The sequence below is a fragment of the Nyctereutes procyonoides genome, unplaced genomic scaffold, assembly GCF_905146905.1.
Source record: "Nyctereutes procyonoides isolate TBG_1078 unplaced genomic scaffold, NYPRO_anot_genome, whole genome shotgun sequence".
NCBI lineage: Eukaryota > Metazoa > Chordata > Mammalia > Carnivora > Canidae > Nyctereutes > Nyctereutes procyonoides.
This window is the reverse complement of record NW_026575020.1, coordinates 25,245,885-25,269,341: the sequence shown is the minus strand read 5'-3', so window position 1 is coordinate 25,269,341 and position 23,457 is coordinate 25,245,885. Positions and strand designations below refer to the sequence as shown.

General features: G+C 50.7%; 1 protein-coding gene across 10 annotated transcripts in view; it reads left to right on the top strand.

Moving 5' to 3' along the window:
- The window catches only part of MYO18A (myosin XVIIIA), a 97,337-nt gene that overhangs the window by 6,057 nt on the left and 67,823 nt on the right, over window positions 1–23,457 (top strand). For 7 of the 10 annotated variants that reach the window (XM_055326175.1, XM_055326165.1, XM_055326169.1 and 4 more), the window contains exon 2: window positions 5,513–6,591. In XM_055326175.1, the coding sequence (XP_055182150.1) occupies window positions 5,593–6,591 (999 nt within the window). In that variant the 5' untranslated portion in view covers window positions 5,513–5,592. Of the gene's footprint in view, window positions 1–5,509; window positions 6,592–23,457 lie in introns of all 10 variants that reach the window. The other 3 variants (XM_055326188.1, XM_055326185.1, XM_055326127.1) reach the window with 1 other exon arrangement.

The window sequence follows — 23,457 nt, the reverse complement described above, 5'->3', positions numbered from 1 at the left end:
CTCTTCCATTAGTTTCACTTATCTTTAATTAATTATTTATTTATTTATGTTTGAGAGGAGAGGAGAGGCAGAGGGAGAGAGAGAATATCAAGTAGGATTCATACGTGGCTCTATCCCATGAACCCGAGATCATGACCTGAGCCAAAATCAGGAGTTGGACTCTTAACCAACTGAACCACCCAGACATCAGCATATCTTGCCCCAAATACTGTAGTACACATATTATTATTAACTAGACTTCAGTATTTGTTTAGAGTTCTTTTTTCTTTTGAGTGAATATTTCACATAATGAAATATACAAATCTCATGTGCACTATTTGATAACTGTTAACAAATGTAAACACCTGTCAACCCAAATCCCTATCAAGATAATGTAACATGAACATCACTCCAGAAAGTTCCCTCATACCCTTTTTCAGGCCATTCCTGTCCCTACTACCACCCCCACCTTCCAGAGGTAATCACTATTCTGGTTTTTTTCCACCATAGGTTAGTTTTGTCTTTTTACGTCTTCCTTGACTTACCGTGGGTTTGCCTCCTTCCTGATAAACCCATCGTAACTTGAAAATATCGTAGGTCGAAAATACACTTTATACACCTGACCTACCAAACATCATAGGTTAGCCTCGCCAATGGCTCAGAACGTGTTCAGAAAACTAATATGAGCTCAGAAAACTAATATGAGCCTACAGTTCGCAAAATCATCTAGCACAAAGCCTATTTTATGGTCAAATGTTGAATACCTCATGTAATTGATGCACTCTGTTCTGAAAGTGAAAGAATGGTACAGCATGGGTACAGAATGACTGTAAGTATCAGTTGTTTATCCTTGTGAATGTGTGGCTGACTGGGAGCTGCATCTTGCTGTCACTGCTCAGCATCATGAGAGTCTCCTACTGCATATCACTAGGTCAGGAAAAGATCCAAAGTCAAAATATGAAGTGTGATTTTTACTGAATGCAAATCGCTTTCACATATGCATATCATAAAGTAAAAAAATTGTAAGTCGAGGGCAGCCCCGATGGCCCAGTGTTTTAGTGCTCCCTTAACCCCGGGGTGTGATTCTGGAGACCTGGGATCAAGTCCCATGTCAGGCTTCCTGCATGGAGCCTGCTTCTCCCTCTACCTGTGTCTCTGCCTCTCTCTCCTCTCTCTCTCTCTCTCTCATGAATAAATAAATAAAATCTTTAAAAAAAATTATAAGTCGAACCATTGTAAGTCAGGGACCATCTTACTAGAACTTCATATAAATAATACCATACCAGTATGTACTCTTTTTTTTTTTAAGATTTTATTTATTTATTCATGAGAGAGATACAGAGAGAAATAGAGACATAGGCAGAGGGAAAAACAGCCTGGAGCCTGACTTGGGACTCAATCCCAGGACTCCAGGATCACAACCTGAGTCAAAGGCAGATTCTCAATTACTGAGCCACCTCAGGTGTCCCCAGCTTGTACTCTTTTTGTCAAATCCTTCTTTTGCTGTCGCTTGACATAATGTTTTTGAGATTCATTCCTGTTGTGTCTATCAGTAGTTGCTTCCTTTTTATTGCTGAGTCATAGTCCATTGTATGGATATGTATATCGTTTCTCCTATAGATGAACAGATAGATGCATATATGAGTCAAATGGTCCTTGCCATCAAGATGCTCTCCATCTTTAAGTAATAAGGCAGCCGAGTTGACTAAGTTGATTGTACTTCACTTTGATTTGGGGAGCAGCAGGGTCAAGATGATGTAGGTACATACCCTAATTTATATACATACCTTTCCTCCATGTAAAATTAGGGAAGGCTTCCTGGAATATGGTGAGGGGAGAAAGGCAGAGCAGGAGGTCAGAAAATTGGAAGTTAACCTTTGCTGGGGAGGGTAAGAAAGGTGGATAGAAAGTGCAGCCCAAAATGAAGAGTGGGAAGGTGCTGATGTCATTGCTGCTGGAGTCTTTGGACCTGAGGACAGAAGATGCTGCAAAGTCCAAGGTCTATAGGAAGGTGACAGTCCAGGTGGCTGGCAGAGTGGGTTCTGAGGAGCAGAGGCATCTGTGCTGTGGGTCTGGCCCTGGACAGGGAGGTTGCAGGTGGCTCCAGGAAGGTGGTATGGGAGAGAACCCAAGCCACAGCCAGGCAATTGTAGGGATGACGGTGGGGAAGGGGTGCCTTGTGAGCTGTGTGCATAACTGGCAGGACAGGGATGGTGAGGGGAGGGCTGAAATGGACTCAGCCTCCAAAGGCTCCAGGGTTGGGATGAGAGGGACAGCTTTGGCAGAAAGTTAATAAGTAACCTGTGTCCACAAGAGACTTAGATATTTGGAATTTTTGAACTAGAAGAAACCTAGATCATCTAGTCTAACCTTGAGCAAAGTGACAGGCTCAAGGTCCCCTAGCAATTTATTGGCAGATCCAGGCCTAGATAGCAGACCCGCTAATCTTCCCAGCCATGCTACCCAACTCGTGTTGCTGCTGTAGCAGTGACTGTGTGGTTCCTGCCTGTCGCAGTGAGGGGCAAGCTTTTGCCAAGACAGGGATTTCCACGAACTTACTTCTCAGGGACCTTTCCAGCCCAAAGATTCTAGAATTCTGGGGCCTGTTTTCCGTTGACACTGCTCAGATGGCTAGCCCCCAGCAAAGAGCCAGGATTAGGTAAGGATTGCAGAGTAAGAATTGAAGACCAAAAGAGGTGTCTTGGTAGGATGGTAGGCAGTTGGGTTCTTGTGGTTGGGCTGAGGCTGAGGCCAAGAAACTCCTCTGTCCCTTTCTGGTCCCCAAGATAGGTTTTTTTCATCATTTCCCACACCTTTGGAGCCATCTTCTAAATCAGCCTTTTTTTTTTTTTTAAGAGAGTGTGAGCATGGGGCAGGATGGGGAGAGGGGGAGGGAGAGAATCTTAAGCAGACTCCATCTCGAGCCTGGAGCCCAGATCCTGATGCAGGGCTCTATCTCACGACCCTGAGATCATGACCTGAGCCAAAATCAAGAGTCAGATGCTTAACTGACTGAGCCACCCAGGTGCCCCTAAATCAGCCTTTTAAAATGGTACAGGTAGTGATGGGTGAGGGATAGAGTGGGTGATGACCAACCAAATATCCCACGTCCTAATATGTGGTAGGTCTGTGCCATACCCCATCAATGCTCAGGAGGAGAGAGAGAGACTCCCCATGTCAAAATAGAGCCCTAAAGATAGGATGCGTGCTGCCAGGTATTCCCCCCATCCCAAATCAGTCCAGACTCAGCTGGACAAGGCTGCCCCTGGCTTTGCACTTCTTGGGCTCTATATGCCCTGTCTTCCTACTCCCAGGCACTGTGCATGGAGCATTTCGAAACAAAAAGTTCAGAGGGAACTTTGTTTTACTAAGTAGAAATAGATCAGAGGGGGAAAGGGGTGCCTGTTAGGTCCACAGGGAGCTAGTAACTGGGTCAGATTCCCCACCTCTTTGGATATGCTCTACAATTAAAGATTTCTCTAGAATTGTACTGCCCAGTTCAATAGCCAGTAGCTGTTGAATACTTAAAATTAGCCTGGATTAAGTTAGCCTGAATTAAGATGTGCTGTAAGTGTAAAGTTCACACTGGATTTTGAAGACTTAATATGGAAAAGAGAATGTAAAATAGTCTCAATGTTTTTCATGTAGATTTATCGTTAATTTCACCTGTTTCTTTTTACCTTTTTTAGTGTGGCTGCTAGAAAATTCTAAATCATACCTATGACTTGAATTGTATTTCTGTGATGAGCACTGCTCTAGGATGGATACATTGATCTCTCAGGAACCACATGGGTCAGGGTGCTGGGTGGGGAGGAGGCAATAGACAGTGCCACCAGGACCTTTGGGAATTCCTGGCCTTGACGTCTTCCTCGGCATTTGTACAGGGGCTAGGGGTCCATCTCAGTAGGTTGGGGAACCTGGAGGGCCATCCTTTGTTGTGGCGGTGGTGGGACACAGATAGGAAAGGCCTCTCCAGGGCTTTGCAAAAGGTCATTGCTGGAAGTGAGCTTATAGGTCCTGTGTCTCAAACTCAGACTGGGAGGCCTTCATGGAGAGAGAAAAAATTGCATTTAATTTCTAATTAGGTGGTATGGCCTACTTCCACTCTTTGTTCCCTGCTGGTTAGAACTTGTTTCCTGGCTTGCAACTCCACCCCCACCAGGTCTTTCTCGGTCCTGTCCCCAGTCAGGTGTGCGCAGGGGTAGGAGTAGGCTGGCACTGCAGGCGCACGTGCCCTGTGCCCTGGAGCCGGATTTTCTCTCAGGCTGCCACAACTTTCTTCCCGGGGCTATATTTAGTTGTTGGTCTGTGGGGGGGTGGGGTGGAGAAGGGATGTGAGTTTCTCAGGATTGGTTCAGTCTGGAACTTCCCCTTCCTTCCCTGCTTTACTCAGGGCGCCAAGGCCCCAGAAAGAAAACAGGATTTGCTGCTGACTTGCTATGTGACAACTATCATATACTTAATTTTTTTTTTTAAGATTTTATTTATTTATTCATGAGAGACACGGAGAGAGAGGCCAAGACACAGGCAGAGGGAGAAGCAGGCTCCATGCAGGGAGCCCAATGCGGCACTCGATCCCAGGACTCCAGGATCACTCCCTGAACTGAAGGCAAATGCTCAACTGCTGAGCCACCCAGGCATCCCTATACTTAATTTTCTGAGCCCCATTTTCTCATTTATAAAGGAGAGATAATGATACCTATGTTGCAGGGATGCTGTGAGGCTCAAATGAGAGTGTGTGTCAAGTGCCTGGCAAGTGGAACTCGTAAAAAAAAGTGTTGGTTCTTCGAGGTCTTCTGTCAGGCAGGAGCTAAGGCTGATTCTGGGGGCAGCAGGCTGAGCAAAGAGCCAAACTGCATGTGATGACTGCTGCTTTAAGGCGATATTGGCTCTGGGGAGGTGATGGTATGTGAAGTCTCTTTCCTTTTTCCTTTGTGTTTGAATCTTCTTTTTTTTTTTAATATTTTATTTATTTATTCATGAGAGACAGAGAGAGAGAGGAGAGAGAGAGAGAGAGAGAGAGGCAGAGACACAGGCAGAGGAAGAAGCAGGCTCCATGCAGGGAGCCCAATGTGGGACTCAATCCCAGGACTCCGGGATCACTCCCCGAGCCAAAGGCAGACAGACGCTCAACCACTGAGCCACCCAGGCGTCTCAGCTTTGTGTTTCAATCTGACGTCGCGTACAAGGTTGCTTTGATGGCACCCTCCTGCCAGGAGGGCAGGTCTCCTAGACACCACCGCTAACTAAGCACACTTATCATGGTGAAAGGCCGTTACAGACTTTTACAACCTTCTCTAAACCTCAAGCTTCCTTCTTTGTCAAATGGGGTGATCACAGACTTCCCATAGCAGTGTGACGAGGATTAACTTCACAGAGACGGTATTGTATAAAGCAGAGCACCTGGCACATACTGAGCTTGCTCTTGGGAAAGGGGAGCTGTGCTCATTAGTTGGCCTTGTCTGGATGGGAGACCCAGGAAGAGGCTCTGCTCGAATAATCCTTTCTCTGTCTCTGTTTTTGTTCGCAGCAGCAAGGTGGGGCACAAGGGCCCTGTACCAAGCACCTGTGATCCCCTGGGGGTGCTGCCCCCTGCCAAAGCAGTACCCCACCATGTTTAACCTCATGAAGAAAGACAAGGACAAAGATGGTGGGCGGAAAGAGAAGAAGGAGAAGAAGGAGAAGAAGGAGCGGATGTCGGCAGCGGAGCTGCGGAGTCTGGAGGAGATGAGCCTGCGGCGCGGCTTCTTCAATCTGAACCGCTCCTCAAAGCGCGAATCCAAGACACGCCTGGAAATCTCCAACCCCATCCCCATCAAGGTGGCCAGCAGCTCCGACCTGCACCTGACTGACATTGACTCCGACAGCAACAGGGGCAGCGTCATCCTGGACTCGGGCCACCTGAGTACCGCCAGCTCCAGCGATGACCTCAAGGGTGAGGAGGGCAGCTTCCGCGGCTCCGTGCTGCAGCGGGCCGCCAAGTTTGGCTCCCTGGCCAAGCAGAACTCTCAGATGATCGTCAAACGCTTCTCTTTCTCCCAGCGGAGCCGGGATGAGAGCGCCTCTGAAACCTCCACCCCTTCTGAGCACTCTGCAGCCCCCTCCCCACAGGTGGAGGTGAGGACTCTGGAGGGACAGCTGGCACAGCATCCTGGTTCAGGCATCCCGAGGCCTGGACCCCGGTCCCGAGGCCCTGAGCTTGTGACTAAGAGGTTCCCTGCTGACCTGCGCTTGCCCCCCGTGGCACACCTGCCACCACCTGCCCTCCGGGAGCTGGAGCTGCAAAGGAGGCCCACTGGTGACTTTGGCTTCTCCCTGCGACGCACCACCATGCTGGATCGGGGCCCCGAGGGCCAGGTCTACCGAAGGGTGGTACACTTTGCTGAGCCCGGCGCGGGCACCAAGGACCTGGCCCTGGGGTTGGTGCCGGGTGATCGTCTGGTGGAGATTAATGGGCACAACGTGGAGAGCAAGTCCAGGGATGAGATCGTGGAGATGATCCGGCAGTCTGGGGACAGCGTGCGGCTCAAGGTGCAACCCATTCCAGAGCTCAGCGAGCTGAGCCGGAGCTGGCTGCCGAGTGGTGAAGGACCCCGCAGGGAGCTGGCCAATGTGAGTGTATCCCCCTGGGAGGTGGGGAGGAGCAGAGGTTGGGATTTGTGCTTGGGGGGATGACTGGGGTAGCCAGGAATGGTGAAGTTGTGCCATTCCTTGGCCCCAAGGATGGTTTACCTGGCCTGTGAGGAATAGCGACCTTAGTATGGGGTGGTCCGTGGTGACATAAGCTTCAGGGTACAAGGGTTAAGGGTCTGGGCACCATGTTTCCTGAGCTCTAAATTGGGGCATGGAGGCTAAACATGTGCCACTTCAGATGAGAGACAGTCTGGACTACTAGTGCAGCCTGGTATCTGGACTAAACTATAGGATTTCCATGTTATTTAGCCATTAGACTTAAAAGAAAAAGATGAATTATTTCAAGGCAAGGCTGTCATGGAATATCTGGGATGTGCAACTGTTTTTGCTAGCTCTGGAGTAAGATGACTTCAGGCCTCCTCTTGCACTTGAATGAGGATTTGAATAGGAGGTAAGATTGCAGAGATAAGCAGGAGCCAGATCATGGAGGACCTTGTAAGTCATAATAGGAGTTGAGATTTTGTCCCAGTGAAATGGGACCATTGTAAGGTTTGAAGCAGGGGAGTGACTGGACCTGATTTATAAAGATCACCTGGGCTCTAAGAGTCTTCACTACCTCTCCTGGAAGAAAACACTCTGGAAACATAACAGTAATCAAGCCTGCAGAAATAGTATGATCTGACTATCCCTGAGACCCCAGCTGTTATCCTGCTGTCACAAAACAGCTGTGGAAGGGATGATATAGGAGCAGAAAAGATTTCGATGATGTGTATGAGAGGGTCTCCAGGGGAACAGTGATCTCTAACCCCGGGGTCTTTGGATAGGGTGGCTACAACATATCAGTTTGGAATATTCCACCTGGAGACAGAACATGAAGGACACGTTGGCTTCTGGCCATCCCTGTTTCCCAACTGTGGGTTTTAGGATTGCTCATCTGGTCCCTGCAGTGAGACCACTGCACAGCCTGGCCAGGACCTTTCAGCACTAAGTGGCTGGCCAGATGTATCAAAGTCAGAAGTGGGAGGAAATGCTAAGGAAGCAGGCAGAGTCCTGGTGCTGGCTTTCTCCTGGGGAGGGGAAGTAGATGTTCAGATGGCTGCTCAGCCTAGCAGCATGTAGGGCCTGGAGAGCCTGGGAGCGGCAGGGTCAAAGTCTGGCAGGAAGTACCAGAGGTGGGTTCCAGACCTTCCTTTACTTTGGGCCCAGTGAAGGTCAGGCAGTTTTGCTAGTCAGGAAGGGTAGTGAGTAGGAGGGAGCCTATTGTGAAATCCAGGGAAGACCAGGACTTATTTATTCCAGAAACTCTCATAGAGCACCTACTGTGTGTCAGTCACCAAACTAGACTGAGCTCAGGGAACCATAGGGTAGAAAGAGCAGTCTTTATCTTAGAATCAAAGCCCATACTATGTTGCCATGTCTGTGTACTCCCAGGCTAACATTTTTAACAGATGGAATTTTGTTCTTAAAGAATGAATCCCCTGGGGGATTGTTGCCAGCTCCCCGCTGAACCACAGCACAGACCTTTGTGGGGCCCTGGGCCTGACATCCCAGATGCTTTTTCATTTTCTCTATAGTCTAGGAATCATCCTGGCATCTCATATTTCTCAGCCACTCTCCCTTTCCAACGAGCTGCTGCTCCTCCATCCCTGGGGATATGAATGGTTCAGCTTTAGAGGCCCCAGTAGATTCCACATTACAGCGAGAGCTGGTATCCCTGAAATGCTGGCTTGCCCCAGTCCCCCTGGGCCAAGCCCCATGGTGCCCAGAGGACTTCTTCTGGAAGGAGAAGGATCCGGCAGGGGACATATAGCAAGCTCCAACCTCATGAGTTTCCAAGAGCCATCTGAGAGAGCAGTGAGACGCATAGGGCTGAGGAAGCCCCACATCTTTTCTTCTCTGGCAGGTGGCAGGAACTCAGGCCACAGCAGAGAGGAATGGAGGGAGCCCAGCATCCTGACCTCCTGGGACAGACCCGGAGCTGGTGTGGGAGTGCTGCAGCCTCTACTGCAGCTTTCATCCTCTCTCTCCTCCTCTTCCTCCCACTCTGGCTTCTCTTCTTGGCAGCAGTTCTAAGCCCAGTTCCATGCCAAGAAGAGTCTTCCCACTTCCTCAAGGCTTCTGGGTGGGGCACCCTGACAACTCTGGCCCCACGAGGACAGCTCCTGGCGGCCACCCTGCCCATCAGGTCATCCATCAACTGTGTCCACACATTGCCTGTCCCCAGGGAGCTCTGAGGGAACTGGCTAGCCATCTGTTCTCTTTCTGCACACAGATGGAGACCAGGCCTCGTGGCTCCTCTCCATGGCCTGTTGAGAAGGCCCCAGGGAGAGACAGCCCCTCAGGTTTCCTTCTCACATGATGTGTGTCCAGAATGCTTGGCTCACACCTCCACATGTCCTTGTAGCTGCTAGTAAGGTTCCATTGGGAGTAGGGGTGAGCCACAGTAGTAGGACAGACATGGAGCCCAATAGAAGTCACTCAGCAGGCCTGGGAGAAGCAGCTCTTCTTCCACCATCTGTTCTTCCACTCCACTCATTAAACGGATATCTGCTGAGCACAAGCTGTGTGCTAGATCCTGGGATCCAGCAGTGAGTAGCACATAACCCCAGCCCCTAGGAACTAGCGGAAGAGATGGTCTAGCGGTCTTCCGTCTAGCGGAAGAGATGGTCAAGTAGCAGATGATGATAGTGCTGCTTGAGATGCTCCCCAACAGGGGCCAGTACAGGGTCCCAGAGGCACAGCAGAGGGACTTCCAGTACAGTCCTGGGAGTGATCACAGGGAAAGCTGACATCTGGGTGGGATGTGAATGCAGGGGAGGCAGGAGGAAGGGGAGGGCTGTAAGAGACTCAAACCAAGACCTAGAGGTTGGAGAGAGAATGACACATTTGGGGGATAAGGCTGGGGGCACAGTGCGTGGGGAATGAGTACTGAGAGAAGTGGCCGAAGAGGCAAGCAGGGGACAGGTCATGAAGGCCCGTGTGAACCAGCCTAAGGAATGCAAGCTTCCACCAAAGGTCAGGAAGCAGGGAGTGATAGGAAAAGATTTTAGAAAATCTCTCTGGCTGCTTGTGGAGAATGCTTTTGGCTGTAGCAAGGGCAGCCATGGAGCAAACAGTGAGGGCCTGACCGTTGTCATCCTAGTGGAACAGAGGCCCGCACTTGGGTAGAGCAGTGGAGGTGGAGAGAGATTTCAGACTTGAGCAATCAAGGGACTCTGTAGCCTTGGTGACTGACTGGCTGGGGGGATGGAGAAGAGGAGAGCCAAGTAGGATGCCAGGTTTGGAGGAAGACACTAAGTTCTTTCTTGGCTCCTCAGGGAGAGCGTTTTGGGGTATTTGGTTTTGGATCAGTTACTCTTACATTGTCTGTCAAAAGACAAAGCATTCCCTGAGTCTGGTGAGATGAAAGGATGTAGTGGTACAGATGAGGATCTTAAGTCCCAGTTGGATCAGAATCCCTTTCTCCTGCTCCATAAATCCAAGTAGGAAAGTCAAGGGCCAACTGAGAAGGTTGAGGCCTGGGAGAGAGGAGAGCCAGGCCCTTCTGTTTGTATCCTCAGTGGGCCCATCGCAGGAAGCAGTAGTGTAGGATGTTTCTAAGCTCAGAAGAGCCCACCTGGCTAGACCCTGGCTAATGTGGCTGTCCTACCATCAAGAGTCAGAGGAACTAGCCTGCATGGGAGCTCTACCCAGAAAGCACTGCTTCCCTGAGCTTTCGAAGTCGTGGTGGGAGGGGTGAGGTAGCAGTGGTTAAAACATTGCACCCACCCCCTTCCAGTGGGGTCTATTTTCTTAGGCTGTCTGCAGCTGTCAGGCACTTACCAGAGATCTGGAATACAGTTTCTTCTCCCTCTGGACCCTGGGGTTTGTACTTAAAGCCTATAGGGCTGTGAGGTTCCTGAAGAGGTTGTCACCTCTGTGTAAACCACCTTTCGTAGATTTCGGTAGGTAGTAAATGCTTAAGAAGATCAGTACCTGGGCAGCGGTTTAGCGCTGCCTGAAGCCCAGGGTGTGATCCTGAAGACCCTGGATCGAGTCCCACGTCAGGCTCCCTGCATGGAGCCTGCTTCTCCCTCTGCCTGTGTCTCTGTCCCTCTCTCTCTCTCTCTCTGTGTCTCTCATGAATAAATAAATAAAATCTTAAAAAATATATTAAAAAAAAAAAAAAGAAGATCAGTACCTTCCCCTCTGCCCAGTCTCTAAAGCCATCCAGGGAAGGTAATTTTGTTTGCTTCCTTAATTAGCCCGTCCTTGTGCTTTCCCATCTTTGCTCCTGGTAAAGTTTTCTTTCCAGTGGGAACTTATGATGCTTTTGTTCAGACTCTTTCCCTGCAGCCCTGTCCTCAGAGACAACCATCTGAAGGAAAAGCTGGGGTGCTGGGTGCTCCCCTAGGTCTTTCCAGCATCTCAGGACTGCCGATGGGACCTAAGTGGCCTGAAAGGAGACTGGCAGGTGGGGTTGCCTACATCTGGGAGAAGGGCAGGGGCCCCTATGCCAGGAAGCCCTTGAGTCCTGGACAGAAGCTGTACAAGCCTCACCAACCTTGCCCCAGACCCCCAGGGCCTTCCAGAATTGGGACCAGCAGGGTACCAAGGAGAGACAGAAGATTGTACTGTTTCAGGTCTGCCAGGCCAGCTGCTAAGCAGTGGGCTTTCCCTGGGGCTTCTGGTGATGCTGGAGCTGCTGGGTGCTGCCTGGACTCAGTGTTCTAAAACCCCTCTGTTCCTAATGTTACTCCAAATGATGCTTGGAGAGGTTTTTGGTATTTGTTTGTTTTCATTTTGGGGGGCAGCAAAGCAAAGTTTATTGAGCGGTAATAGTAAAGTGTTGGTAAAAAGCTCCCAAAGAGTGAGGGGACCCGAGAGAGTTATCGTAACTGTTTGTTTTAAACAGAAAATTCTTATTTCATTTTGTGCCAAAGCTTTATAAAGGCATTTCTGACATCAGAACCTCACCATGTGAGAGCTCTGGCTTGGGGGCTCAGAGTAGAACCCAAACTGAGTTCTTTTGGTAATGAATGAGGTGCCAGTGGGTAGGTGTCGAGTGTGTGAGAAATGTTGGGTGAAAGGTCTTTGGGAGCATTTTGGGGGTTATTGATCCTGGATTAGTGGGGTGCATGGGACCAGCAGCATAGAGTGGTGGACTAGGTCATTTCTATTCCACTAGGTCTCCCTTCTCTGCCCTCAGAGGCATATTCTGCCGTCTTCCCCATGAGCTGCTAGACGAACCGCAGCCCCAGAGTGCCCTGGCCACCCAGCCCGTGGGTGGTGGGCATGGTGCCCAGGCCACATTGAACTAACTGGGTGTGGGTACATGTCATGGTCATTGGTTGTTTTTGCAGGCATGGCTCGGAGCCCTGGTGTGGGGGCAGGGCCTGGGTTTGAGGTGGCCTGCGCTGGCCCCTCTGGCCCTGGCCAGAGGCCCCGTGGCCCACCCTGCTGCCCCTGGCCACCCTGTCCTCTGCTCCCTTCTAATCTCTTATTTATGTTGAGATGGTTCTGGAAAATACCAGATATGCAAACACCCAGACTGGGGTGGGGGGGTTGAGGAGTGGGGTGAAGGGGGGTGTGTGGTGGGTGGGAACACAAGTATTTTAAAAATGCTGCCGATCTCTGCGTTTCCCAGAAACCACAAGCACGCGGTCCGCCTGCCAGCAGTGCTCCCGCCACCCCACCACGCTGAGCTGCTGGGCTTTCCTCACTGTAGCCTGAGTTGGGGAGCCTGGGTCTGTGGAGGCTGCGGCCCAAGACCCAGTTGGGGAGGGGGCTTGCCTGGCACTTCCATCCTTAGTGCCAGGCAGCGGGTGTGGATGTGCTCCAGGCCTCTGGCATCACCGCAGGCGCCCCCTGGGCCAGATGGGCGCTGAGAGGGAGTGGAGTCTTCGTGTCTCCCCACCCCTCCTGCTGTGCAGTTTTGGGGGGGGGGGGGGGAGTGCTGCAGGGAGCCCAGCCCAGAGCCCTGCGTGGTGTTTGGCAGCAGCTTCTGTTCTGTTAAATACAGGGGATAGTGTCAGCAGTGTCAGCAAAGCTTATTTTTTCAGTTGTTGGCTCTGGGTTGGTTGGGAAACTATTTCCTCAGACCCGAGTCACCACTCAGGCTGCTTTAATCTCCCGCCATAGGTTTCTCTGAATGAGGGCATGACATTCTTCCCTGGTGGGGCTCGACCCAGCAGCTTCACCCGGACTCAGGTCGGGAAGAATGTAGGGTGTTTGTCCAGGATCCTGTGTGGTGCCCCCAGGACGGTGTCCGGCACCTGCATGCTCCCTAAGTGGTGTTTAATTGATCTGATAAATATTCTGTTGCACAGGAATGCTTTGGGGGCCAGGCCTGAGAGGTCCTAACCAGGATGAGGATTGTGGCTGGCATTCACTCTGCGTTAGGCACTGTTCCACCTGTTTTCATTTAATTTGCCCAACAACCCTCTGAAACAGGCAGTATAATCTTTATTTCACAGGTGAGGATACCGGATTACAGAGAGGTTAAGGATAAGTATGTGGCCGAAGGTTTCAAGGCTATGAAGTAACTTATCAGGAGTTGAATTTAGGGCATCAGCTCCTTGTACTTCACTTGTGTGCTGTATAGGGTAGGGGAACACGGTATCTGGATATTCTCATAAATCCACTGGCCAGCCCAGGCCTACGTCCTTCCACTGGCCAGCCCAGGCCTACGTCCTTCTGACTCCTGCTGCCCCTGTAGGCCTCTCCTCCAGAAAGGGAGGAGAAGCAAGGAGTAAGTGGCTATTCTTGCTCTTGCTCTGTGGATAGTGAGCTGTAGAAGGGTGTGACTGCTGCTCTGTCTTTCCAGAGGATTAATTGGCCAGAGGAAGCGAGCCCAGGTGGCAGCAGGTGGGAGCTGAGAGAGGTACTGGGAAGTGTGGCTGGGGAAAGCCTTAGGAAGAGAAGTAGCATCTGTATTGGTGGTGTTTGAGTGTGATTTCTAGCAGGTGATACAGGGGCACACTTTGCCCCTTACACATCTGCTAGACCCTGGAGGGGTCTGACATGCTAGTACTGACCTCTGCAGTACTTGAGGTTGCAAGATCCTCAGAGTGTCACCTCTGACTAAGAACAGGTCTCCTTCTGTCACATGGGGACTGCATCCTGTTGTTTCCTCATGTGCACTGTGGGGGAAAAGTTGAGGTGCACGGCCTGGGCAGAGGGCCTAGCAGATAGTGGGTAGCAACGAAGAACTCTTACTGGCTTCTCCCACTGAGTCCCTGCTGTTCCTTATGTCTGTAATGCCTTTCCTTGCCCATCCTCATGCCCTCATACACATTGGCCCTGGTTTGAATGTCACTTCCTCAGGGAAGCCTTCCCTGACCTTCTGAGTTGTCACATCCTTTTCTTTGATAACATTCATCAAGCTTGTTATTAATTCATTATCTTATTTCTCTGGTGCTTCTGGAGCACTTCATGATATTTGTTGAAGGAAAGAAGTTCCCTGGTCAGGAACTGATTTCCTATTCTTTCTACATGGTTTTCCTCATGTACCTCAGTTTTGGTTTCTAGAACCCTCCCCACCCTGACTTGCCTTGGTGACTTGTCTGCAGGACATATCCTAGCTTTACTCCCTGACTGTTTCTTATGTGCCTGGGCACTCAGCATGTCCCATAGGAATGGAGGAGAGGTGGACTCTAGGCATCTAGGAGCAGGTCACAGGATGGCCTGCCTCCTGGCCCTGTACTGATGTCTTTGGGTGAGAAGCTTGGGCTTCGGTAAGAAGCAGATTTGGAGTTATGTGGGGTTACACAGCGTCCAACCCAGGGGTCCTTGGAGAAATGTGCTTGTCATACTGGCTGCAGTCTCTGAGGGGGTAGGATGTAGCTCAGCAGGGCTCAAGACTTCCTCTTTCCTTCTGCTGCTTTCCTGCTCTGCCTGCGTGCTGGAATGTCAGCAGGCTGGGAATTTTCACAGCAAGGATTTTTCCCAGTCAGGGCAACAGATTCCAGCTGGAGCCTGGGGACAGCTCCCCCATGGGCAGGGGCTGCCAGAGAGGGCCAGGGAACATGCTAGGGCATCCCAACTGCTCTGTGCTCAGAGCCTCAGCAGGTGGTACAGGGAGGCCTTCGGCACCAGAAACTCCTCTGGTGAGGAGAGAACATAGCTGGCCATATCCCACAAGCCTCACTTCCTCCACCCGGTGAGTGAGTCAGGAAGGGGAGCTGCCTCAGATTCCATCCTCAGGTGGGGCTGTGGCTGCCAGACCCAGGTTTTCTGGCCTGTGGGGGCCACCCAGCCTTGGCAGGAGGTGGCACTGCTGAGTCTGTCCCCCTTACCCACCCCTTCTCAGTGGGCCCAGTAATGTCTCCAGGGCCTGGTTCCCTCTCTTTAGTGACCCTTCTGGCCTCTGTGCCTTTTGCCCCTTGACCTCAGTATTGCTGGCCCCTCCCTTCCACTCCCACTTCTGCAAGGAGCTGACTCACTTCCTCTTTCCCTCCCCAGTTTCTCTCACTGCCAGGCCCTGTGGTGTGCAGGGTACCCATAGGGAGGGGAGATTTCTTGCAGAGGGTACTTCCAAGGCTCTTTCACCTGGCAGTTAAGACTGAGGCTGTCCCTGGCCCTGGGCAGAGGAGGGCTGGGAGGTGAGGGTGGGGAGCATGGCTCTGGGCCATAGGAAGGCCCAATGTGAACAGCCCAGGATGGAGCCTGGCACAATTGAGGTGGGATGTCAGAAAGCCTTGAAGGGCACCTGTTCCATGTCACCCTGTGGGCTCAGTTCTGTGGAGGAGAAAGGCTGAATACGCCATCCCTATGACTATGGAGCCTGTGCTTTCTCTAGAACAGAAGACATCTGCAAAAAGATAGATCTCAGCCCAGGGTGGCATGGGCTAGAGGCCAGGCAGTGACAGCACTGTCAGGCAGCATGAGACACTCATGACTGTGTACCCAGTTTCATGCCCAGCCCCATCTCATCATGGAGAAAGTGTCTGGGGATTCCAGTGGAGCCTTCCAAGGCCAGGGTGAGGAACAGGGCCTGAAATGGTCTCCCTACTGGTTCTTTCTGCTGGGAGCCCACATCGTGCCTCTCCTGGCCCCCGCCTCCCACATCTGTGAGTCGACTGGTCTAGTTGTGGAGCCTATTGAAGAAGCTGGCTTCAGAACAGTGGAAGGTTTCCTCCCCGAGTAGCTGGCATCTTCCAGCTCCTTGGAGCCATCCAGGCTGTGGAAGCCCATGTGCCTGGTACTTCAGGCACTGGGGACTCAGCTCATGCTGAGCTAGGTACAGTCTTGGATCTTCCCCCCGCAGGTGGCCTAGGTTACATAGAGGACAAAGGCACCGGGTAAGGTTGAGTCCCCACTCACTTGGCCATGCATCAAGTTCAATAGAAGCTGAAAGGAAATTAGGCCTACTGCCTGAGAAGCCTGGGAGACTGCTGTGGGCTGTCTTCCTAGAATCAAGGGACCAGCAAACATTCTTGTTCCACCGAGCATTTGGCTTTGCCTGGCAGATCCCGCACTGCACAGGCGGCCTGCAGTGATCTGGATTCTGGCCTCAGGATTTCTGGACAATGACAGGTGTTTCTTGTATAAATGAGGTTGGGGGTGGCAGGCTGGAATGAGGCCTAGGTGTTGTGAAGGTGAGGGGTATTAGCCTGACCACCCCACCCAGAATACTCTCACCCTCTCTGGTGGAGGTGAACCACCCGATATAGGCACTCAGATGCCGGTCTGCGTTCCTCTTCCAGGACTCCTTTATTGTTCCCTGCTACCATCCATCACTCCTTAGCCTCGACCTGTGGCGCAGAACCAGGCTCTGTGATAGGATACCCAGTTTGGAAATGGCTTGGAACACACACACACATACACTGCAAAATTTAGTCTGGGTGTCCTTTTCTCTCAGACTCTTCCAAAGCATTTCTGCCATCAGCTTCTAATCCTTCTAACTGGCCTTCCCCTTCTCTGTCTAGACCGCAGGAGTTAGTCTCTGAGGCAAGGCACAGCAGTTTTCTGGCTTCTATCATGGCCCTGGGTTCCCTACTCAGCCCCTGCATCTTCCTTAACACACCTGTTTTCAGTCTCTCTTCTGTGCCTCTGAAAGAGGGACCCATGCTATAAAGGGTCCCATCTTCTCCTGCCCCACATATTCTCTTCAAAAATCCAGAAACTGCAGATCTTATTGTTGCTATAGAAACAGATGCTTGGCAAATATGAAGTTGGATGGAAGGGCTGGTTTTGGCTGTGGAACTGCTTCCAGCTCATTTGGGGAGGAGAAAAAGGAGGCAGGCAGCATTGGCAGAAGAGCCCACAAATCAGAAGATGCTGATGATTATGTATGTATTGTTAATACATTGGTGCATATTGGGTACAACATGGACTCTGCAGCTGGACTCCTGGGTTCAAATCCTGACTGTTTACTAAGCTGTGTGACCTTGGGCAAATTATTTAATTTCTCTGTGCCTCACTTTCCTCACCTGTAAAATACTACTACTACTATTACTATTACTACTACTACTACTACTACTACTACTACTACTACTTTCTTGTAAGGTTATTTTAAGGATTCAACTAATCATTACACACAAGTCACTTAGAATAGCATTATCGTCATCATTAATCTGTCTGTAAGGTGCTGGGAGGTACTTGGTGCCTGGGAGCCTGATGGGCCATCTGTCCAGGAATGCCACAGGCCTGTTAATGACTCAGCTCTGCTGATGGTGGTGGGGGGATGAAGGGGGCACAGTACAGGGCACTTTACTCTCGTCTCCAGAATGGTGCTTTTCTCCAAAGGGCCTCCAAGTGAAGATGGGGAAATAAGACGCAGATCAGTCCCCAGGTTTACTCAGGGCCACATGGCAGCCTCAGAGTTTATCCAAACTAGCCTGTAGTTCAATGCATCTTTAAAATTGTGCTCCTTTTCCCATGAATGCCTCCAGTCAAATTCTTGTCCGATGCCAGCAACTTCGGAATACCATGCTTCTTTCTACCTGTTTGTTTTCCAGTTAAACAGACTTCACTTTTTTGTGGTCTCTCCACAACTTATTTTGTTTCTTCACGCCCATCTTGCATCTGGATTAGGGCTAAACAGGAACTGAGGACAGAATGGAGGCACAGAACAGAGAGGCAGCCCCGACCTACAATTTCCTGGGTCTATTTTCTGCTCCTTTACCACACATATGAGCTCACCCAGACTCTCCCACTTGGATTTTCTAAGTAAAACCTTTCATATTAAGTGCCTGTGAGAGACTGTGGTAGCTGTCAGACCCATGTCCTGTTCCCTTATTCCTCCATGGATCCAGGGCTTGGGGAGCTTACTTGAGCCTTTCTAGCCTGGCGGGCATGCCCTAAAGTCCTTTCTCCACCATGTCCTCCTCCTTACCTTCTTCAGTTGGTTCATCCAGTGAGTGACACAGGGAGATGTCCAGTTATGGTCCCCATTGCTCCGTGGGCAGAAATCCTGGCATGCTGCTCAGAATGAAGCTTTATTGGCCTTATTTGCCCTTGAAAACTCAGGGTTCTGCTGGGACATCTCTCTCTGGGAGCACTCACATCAGATGAGTCCAGCAGCGGGTGGTGCGGGGAAGCCCTCAGGCCACTACATTCCAGATGTCTTACCCATGCATGGTCCAGAGACTCTGTAGAAACAAGGAACGATTGTGTGGCACCAAGGGGCTTTCTCCCAGGCCTGGGATGCCTTGGAGTGGGGGCTGGCTTCCATTCAGCTTTGCCTTTTCAGCCCCTCGGCATCTGGCTTCTGTTCCCTGGCTAGTTGTTATATTGTGGCTAAACTGTGTCCCCTTCCCCCACTTCTTTCTGAGGCCCAGGGGTCAGGGCAAGGTACACAGGGATGGGACGGGAGCCTAAGCATAATCTGGGGCAGGGGTAGGAGAGAACAGCAGGTGGTCAGGGGGCAACACCTGACAGAGTCTTTGGACAGGATGACCAGGACAAGCTGAAAGGGGGCTCTCTCGATCAGACCTGTCTGACAGGAGGCTCTGCCAAAACAGGTATGTTCAGGGCAGCCCAGTGGCTCAGCGGTTTAGCACTGCCTTCAGCCCAGGGTCTGATCCTGGGGACCTGGGATTGAGTCCCACGTGGGATTCCCCGCATGGAGCCTGCTTCTCCCTCTGCCTGTGTCTCTGCCTCTCTCTCTCTCTCTCTCTCTCTCTATGTCTCTCATGAAAAAAAAAAAAAAAAGATATGTTCAGCAGTCCTTGCTTTCCAACCTGGTAGCCATTTAGCCACCACAGGTGGCTTTTGAGCACTTGAAATGTGATTGGCATGACTGAGGGAGTGAATCTTAAAAAAAAAAAAAAAATTTTTTTTGTTTTAATTTAATCAGAAGTATTCCCATTGTTTCAATTTAACTTAAATTTAAGTAGCCACATGTGGCTCGGGCCTACCGCATTGAACAGTGCAGCTTCAGATAGTTCTCAGAAAACAATGGTGGGGTGCTCTTGAAGGCTTCTCTCCTCTTGCAGCCATCCTGGTGAGGCTGGGGATGGTGGCATTTTTTTCCTTCCTCTCAGGAAGGAAGGCTTGTCCTCTTTGGCAATTTCTACACTTCAGCAGCTCTGGAATCCTGATGCCCCTGGGCCAACAGGTCCCTGGCTGTGAGCCACCACAACTGGGGCAGTGCTTCCCCACCTTGCCAAGCGTGTTTTCTGCCCAGCTCTGTAACACACAGGTGCTCACATGCCCCAGTGGATTTGGCCAAGGCTGGTAATGTGGAGGTGGTAGGTTGGTAGGAAAGAAGCTTTTGCTTCATTCCTCCTACTTCTATGGAGATTGAATTTGAGCTTTATTTTTACTTTAAAGGGTTCTAGAAACAGGCTAAAAAAAAAAGGCCTCCAGAGGTGATCACACAGATCCTCAAACTATGTATCAAGTGTCCAGTGTTTGGAGGAACCTGAGGCTTGTCTGAAGCAGCCTCCCTGGCACTGAGAATAAGCACCATGTGTTTCCATCTCTCATACCCGGGAAGACCTTCCTGATGTTTTATTTAAATCTGTGTGGCCGACCCTTAAACTGGCTTTCCTTTTTTTTCTTCTGTGGAAATAGAAAAGAGTCGTCATTTATGTGAAAAAGAGAACAATAGTTCATTATGCTTATTCTGTCTGCCAGAGGGGGTTGGGGATGGGAATATTGTGTATGTGGTACATTTGGTAGACTCAGGGGTGAACCAAGTTTGGGTAGGATTTGGGCAGCGGTATGGAGGATTTTGTCAAGGCAGGCGCTTGGCTTTGGGCCTCGTGGGAGCTTGGCAAAGCAGAGGCAATGTGGAAATCCCCAGGGACCCTGAGGAAATCCCCCGAAGCCGAGAGTCTGGGGAGCAGCAGACCTAACTGCAGTGGGCTCTGCAGGCAGCCAGGTCCGACTGTGAGGGGACAGACCTGGTCCTAGCAGAGAGGACAAGCCCACACGCACCTGGGCTCTGTCACCGGGGTCTGAGCAAAGCTTTGGGAGGGCTAAGGCAGGGGCTGGCGGAGTGCCGAGACCTAACCTCAGTGACAGTGAGGGTGGTGATCCGGGGCTGCCCCCTCCCCGGACTTTCCTAGACTGCTGGTCCCAGACCTCGCCCCCCAGCACACCGGTTTAAAGCGTCGCGTCCCCGGAGTCTTCTGTTTATGCACGTACTCATTCATTCATCCATCCATTTTATTCCATCAGTGAGCACGTATTGAGTGCCCACTACATGCAGGGGCCGTTCTGGGTCTTGCGGATGGAGCGGTGATTAAACAAAGGCGGCGCCGCGCTCTGCCCGGCCGCCCCGACCGTACCCTTCCAGGATAAAGCGAGAGGCCATCTTGCCGCCGCAGCCCCCTCAGTCTCGAGCTCCCGGGGGACGCCTCTCGGGGGCGTGGCCTGGACGCCTGCCCCGCTGAGGTGAAATCCCGCGGCTCGGGCGGCCAGGGCGGGCGAGAAGGGAGCGGCCGCCCTCTGCCGGGCTGCCGAGGCGCTGCAGGGCGGGTGCGCCCTGCAGCTCCGGGCGCACTGCGCATGTGCGGGAGCTGGCCCTCCCCGGCTCCGCCCCTCCCCGGCTCCGCCCCTGCGCCTGCCGGCAGGTGGGCTGGGCCTGGAAGCGCAGGCGGGGCTGGGGCTGGGCCCCGGGCCCACCCGGCCCCCCCGGCCCCCCCCCACTCCCGCCCAGCCGGGCCGCCGAGACCGCCTGGAGGGCAGCAGTGTCTGGACCCAGACCTGGGCTTGCCCTTTTCACCACCTCATTGAAACAATGCATGTCCCCTAGCTTCCGTAAATTCTGTTAATGACAGTTTGTACATTGCAAATTAGTCCTAATACAAGCACTGTGGGATAGTGTTTATAAACCTTTTCTTTCTTTTTAAAGGAGTTTTGAATTAAAGAGGAACTAGAGAGATAAGGTCAGCTATTCTTTTAAGATGTCAAGTAGATCACCAGGCTCAGTGTTTTCCAAGCTATCTTCTAAATCGGTCTCCATCTGACATTCCTGTTTTAGATAGTGGCTTCAGATTGTTCTCTTGAAATCTTGACAGCTTGAAACGTTGGAGGCTTTACATCTTCTTCCTAACCCCACCCTTCAACTTCCGTGCCCATTTCCCAGCCTCCCCGAATAGTTGCTGAGTCTCTGTCTTGCATCACCCACGGTCTCTTCCCCACCATCAGCATACAGGAGATACCAACCCCGCTCCCATCCGTCCTCTGGCCATCTCCTTGACTTTCAGTGGTCTTTCAGCTTCTAGCCTCTTTTGCTTCCCAGCATCCTTTTGTTAGATCAGCATTCCTAAAGCTATGGTTTAATCATGTCCCTTCATTGTCCAGAAGCCTGCTGTGACCCCCACTGTTTTCCAGGCAGGAGGGAGAGTGGAAGGAGCAGGGCTCTGGAGTCAGAATGACTAGTGTCCTAACTGGTCTTGCCAATCACTATCTATGTGGTTTCGGGCACGTCATTTAACCTCTATAAGCCTGTTTCCCAGACCATGATTCCTCTTTTGCAGCATTCACCTCCCAGAGTTTTGTGAGGAAAACAAGCAGCACAATCCCTGACTCCAGCCCTGACTCATGGCTAGTGCTCAGAATGTGCCTGCTTTGTGCTTAGGCTGCTTACCTCCCTTTCTTCCTCAGGTACAACCCTTTCAATTGCAAGTGACAGAGCCCAGCTGACCTGATTTAAAAAGAAGAAATGCTTGGGGTCAAACATCTGAAACATTCAGGGGGTAGAACTGGTTGTAAGTTCAGCCTCATCTAGAACCCAGGCCTTTCCTGTCTCTCAGTTCATCTTCCATACTGGCTTGGTCTTCAGACAACCGATGACAAAATGGCACAGCACCAGGTTCAGGTCTTATGGGAGAAGTGTGACTCTTTCAGTAATCCAAAGTTTCATTCAATGGCCTCGGTACTGATTGGATCATATGCCTTCCATGAACTAGTCCCCGTAGCCTGGGGACATGACATACTTGTTGGCCAGATTCAAGTCACATGCTGGGGTAGGTCCCCAGGGAAAAATTGGGGTGCTATAATCAGAGAATAGAGGAATGGATTGTGGGCAGCTGAAACCACACCTGTCCACTATGACACGTGGGCATTCTTGATCTGGCCCCACTTACCTTCCCAGCTTTGCCTCTCATTGTTTACCTATCTGTGTCACTTCATCCAGACTTATTGTTTGTGCTTCATGTTTCATGCTTCTATTATCTTACTCCTTTACCCTGGAATCCCCTTCATTTCTCATCTCATTACACTTCCTTCCATTTTTCATGGCCCTAGCCCCAAGCTGCCCATAAGCTCTCTGTTTTATTCCCCAGCAGGAAAAGATCTCTGCTTCTGAATTTCCCTAGAACATTATCAGTGACCCTGTTGGAACATGGAGCAGATCCTACACCAATTCTAATTACTTGGGTAGCTTTGTTTCTCTTCTTCCGGTCTGTATGTTTGCTGAGGTCAGAACTGTGTCCACATCATCTTGTTTCAATCACTCGCTCATCCATCTATGGAGCACTGCCTCTGAGCAGGACCCAATGCTCTCGGTAGGTGCAGAGCACACAGACTGAACCACAGACATACAGCCTCTTCCTTGAGAAGCTCACAGTCCAGTTGTGAAGTGCCAGAAAAAGAAGCCAGCCTTGTGCTTCTCCCTGGTGCTCACCTTGAGGAATTACCGGTAACTGCTAGTTGAATATGTGAATGGCTTCACTCTTCAGAGCCTTCTGTGTAGCCCACCCCTGGCCCCCTGCTTAGCCATTCTGCCTGGCCCAGTGCCAGTAACAGAGGACCTTTCACTCACCCCACACCACCAACAACCACACACACCACCAACAACCACACACACCACCACCGCAGAGTAGTCGAGGTTGTTACTCTATCTGGATATCTCTTTTTTCCCTATTGTGTTCAACACCATGTATCTCACAACAGTTACCTTTCAGGTCAGTTAGTTAAATCCAGTGGATACTTAACACCTACTGTGTGTCTAGTGCTGGGGAGGGGGATGAGATTTAAAAGACATAGGAAATGGTCCCTCCTGTTCAGGGAGATAAGATTTAGACATATCACAAATAGATTACTATTCAAAACATTAGTTTATGCTGTGTAGTTGTGGCACATGCACATCAAAATTCAATAAATTCCACTTATGTTTGTGTGAGAAAAAATTTAAACATTGCATTTTGTGTATATCTTTTTATTGTAGGCTGTACATGACTGTCCATGCTATGCTTTCCTGCAGATACATAAAATATATAAAACAATGTGTGCTATACTTTGTGAGCAATTTAAGGGATTTTCGAGAGTAATTTTGGCTATATTTTACATTTGCCTTACAGGCTGACTTTAGAATCTAATCCCATTTAGTATCTATGCGCATTCCATTGTATCTAGCAAAGTGCCATATTGAGTATAAAAAACCACCATGTGTACATGGTGATATCTGGG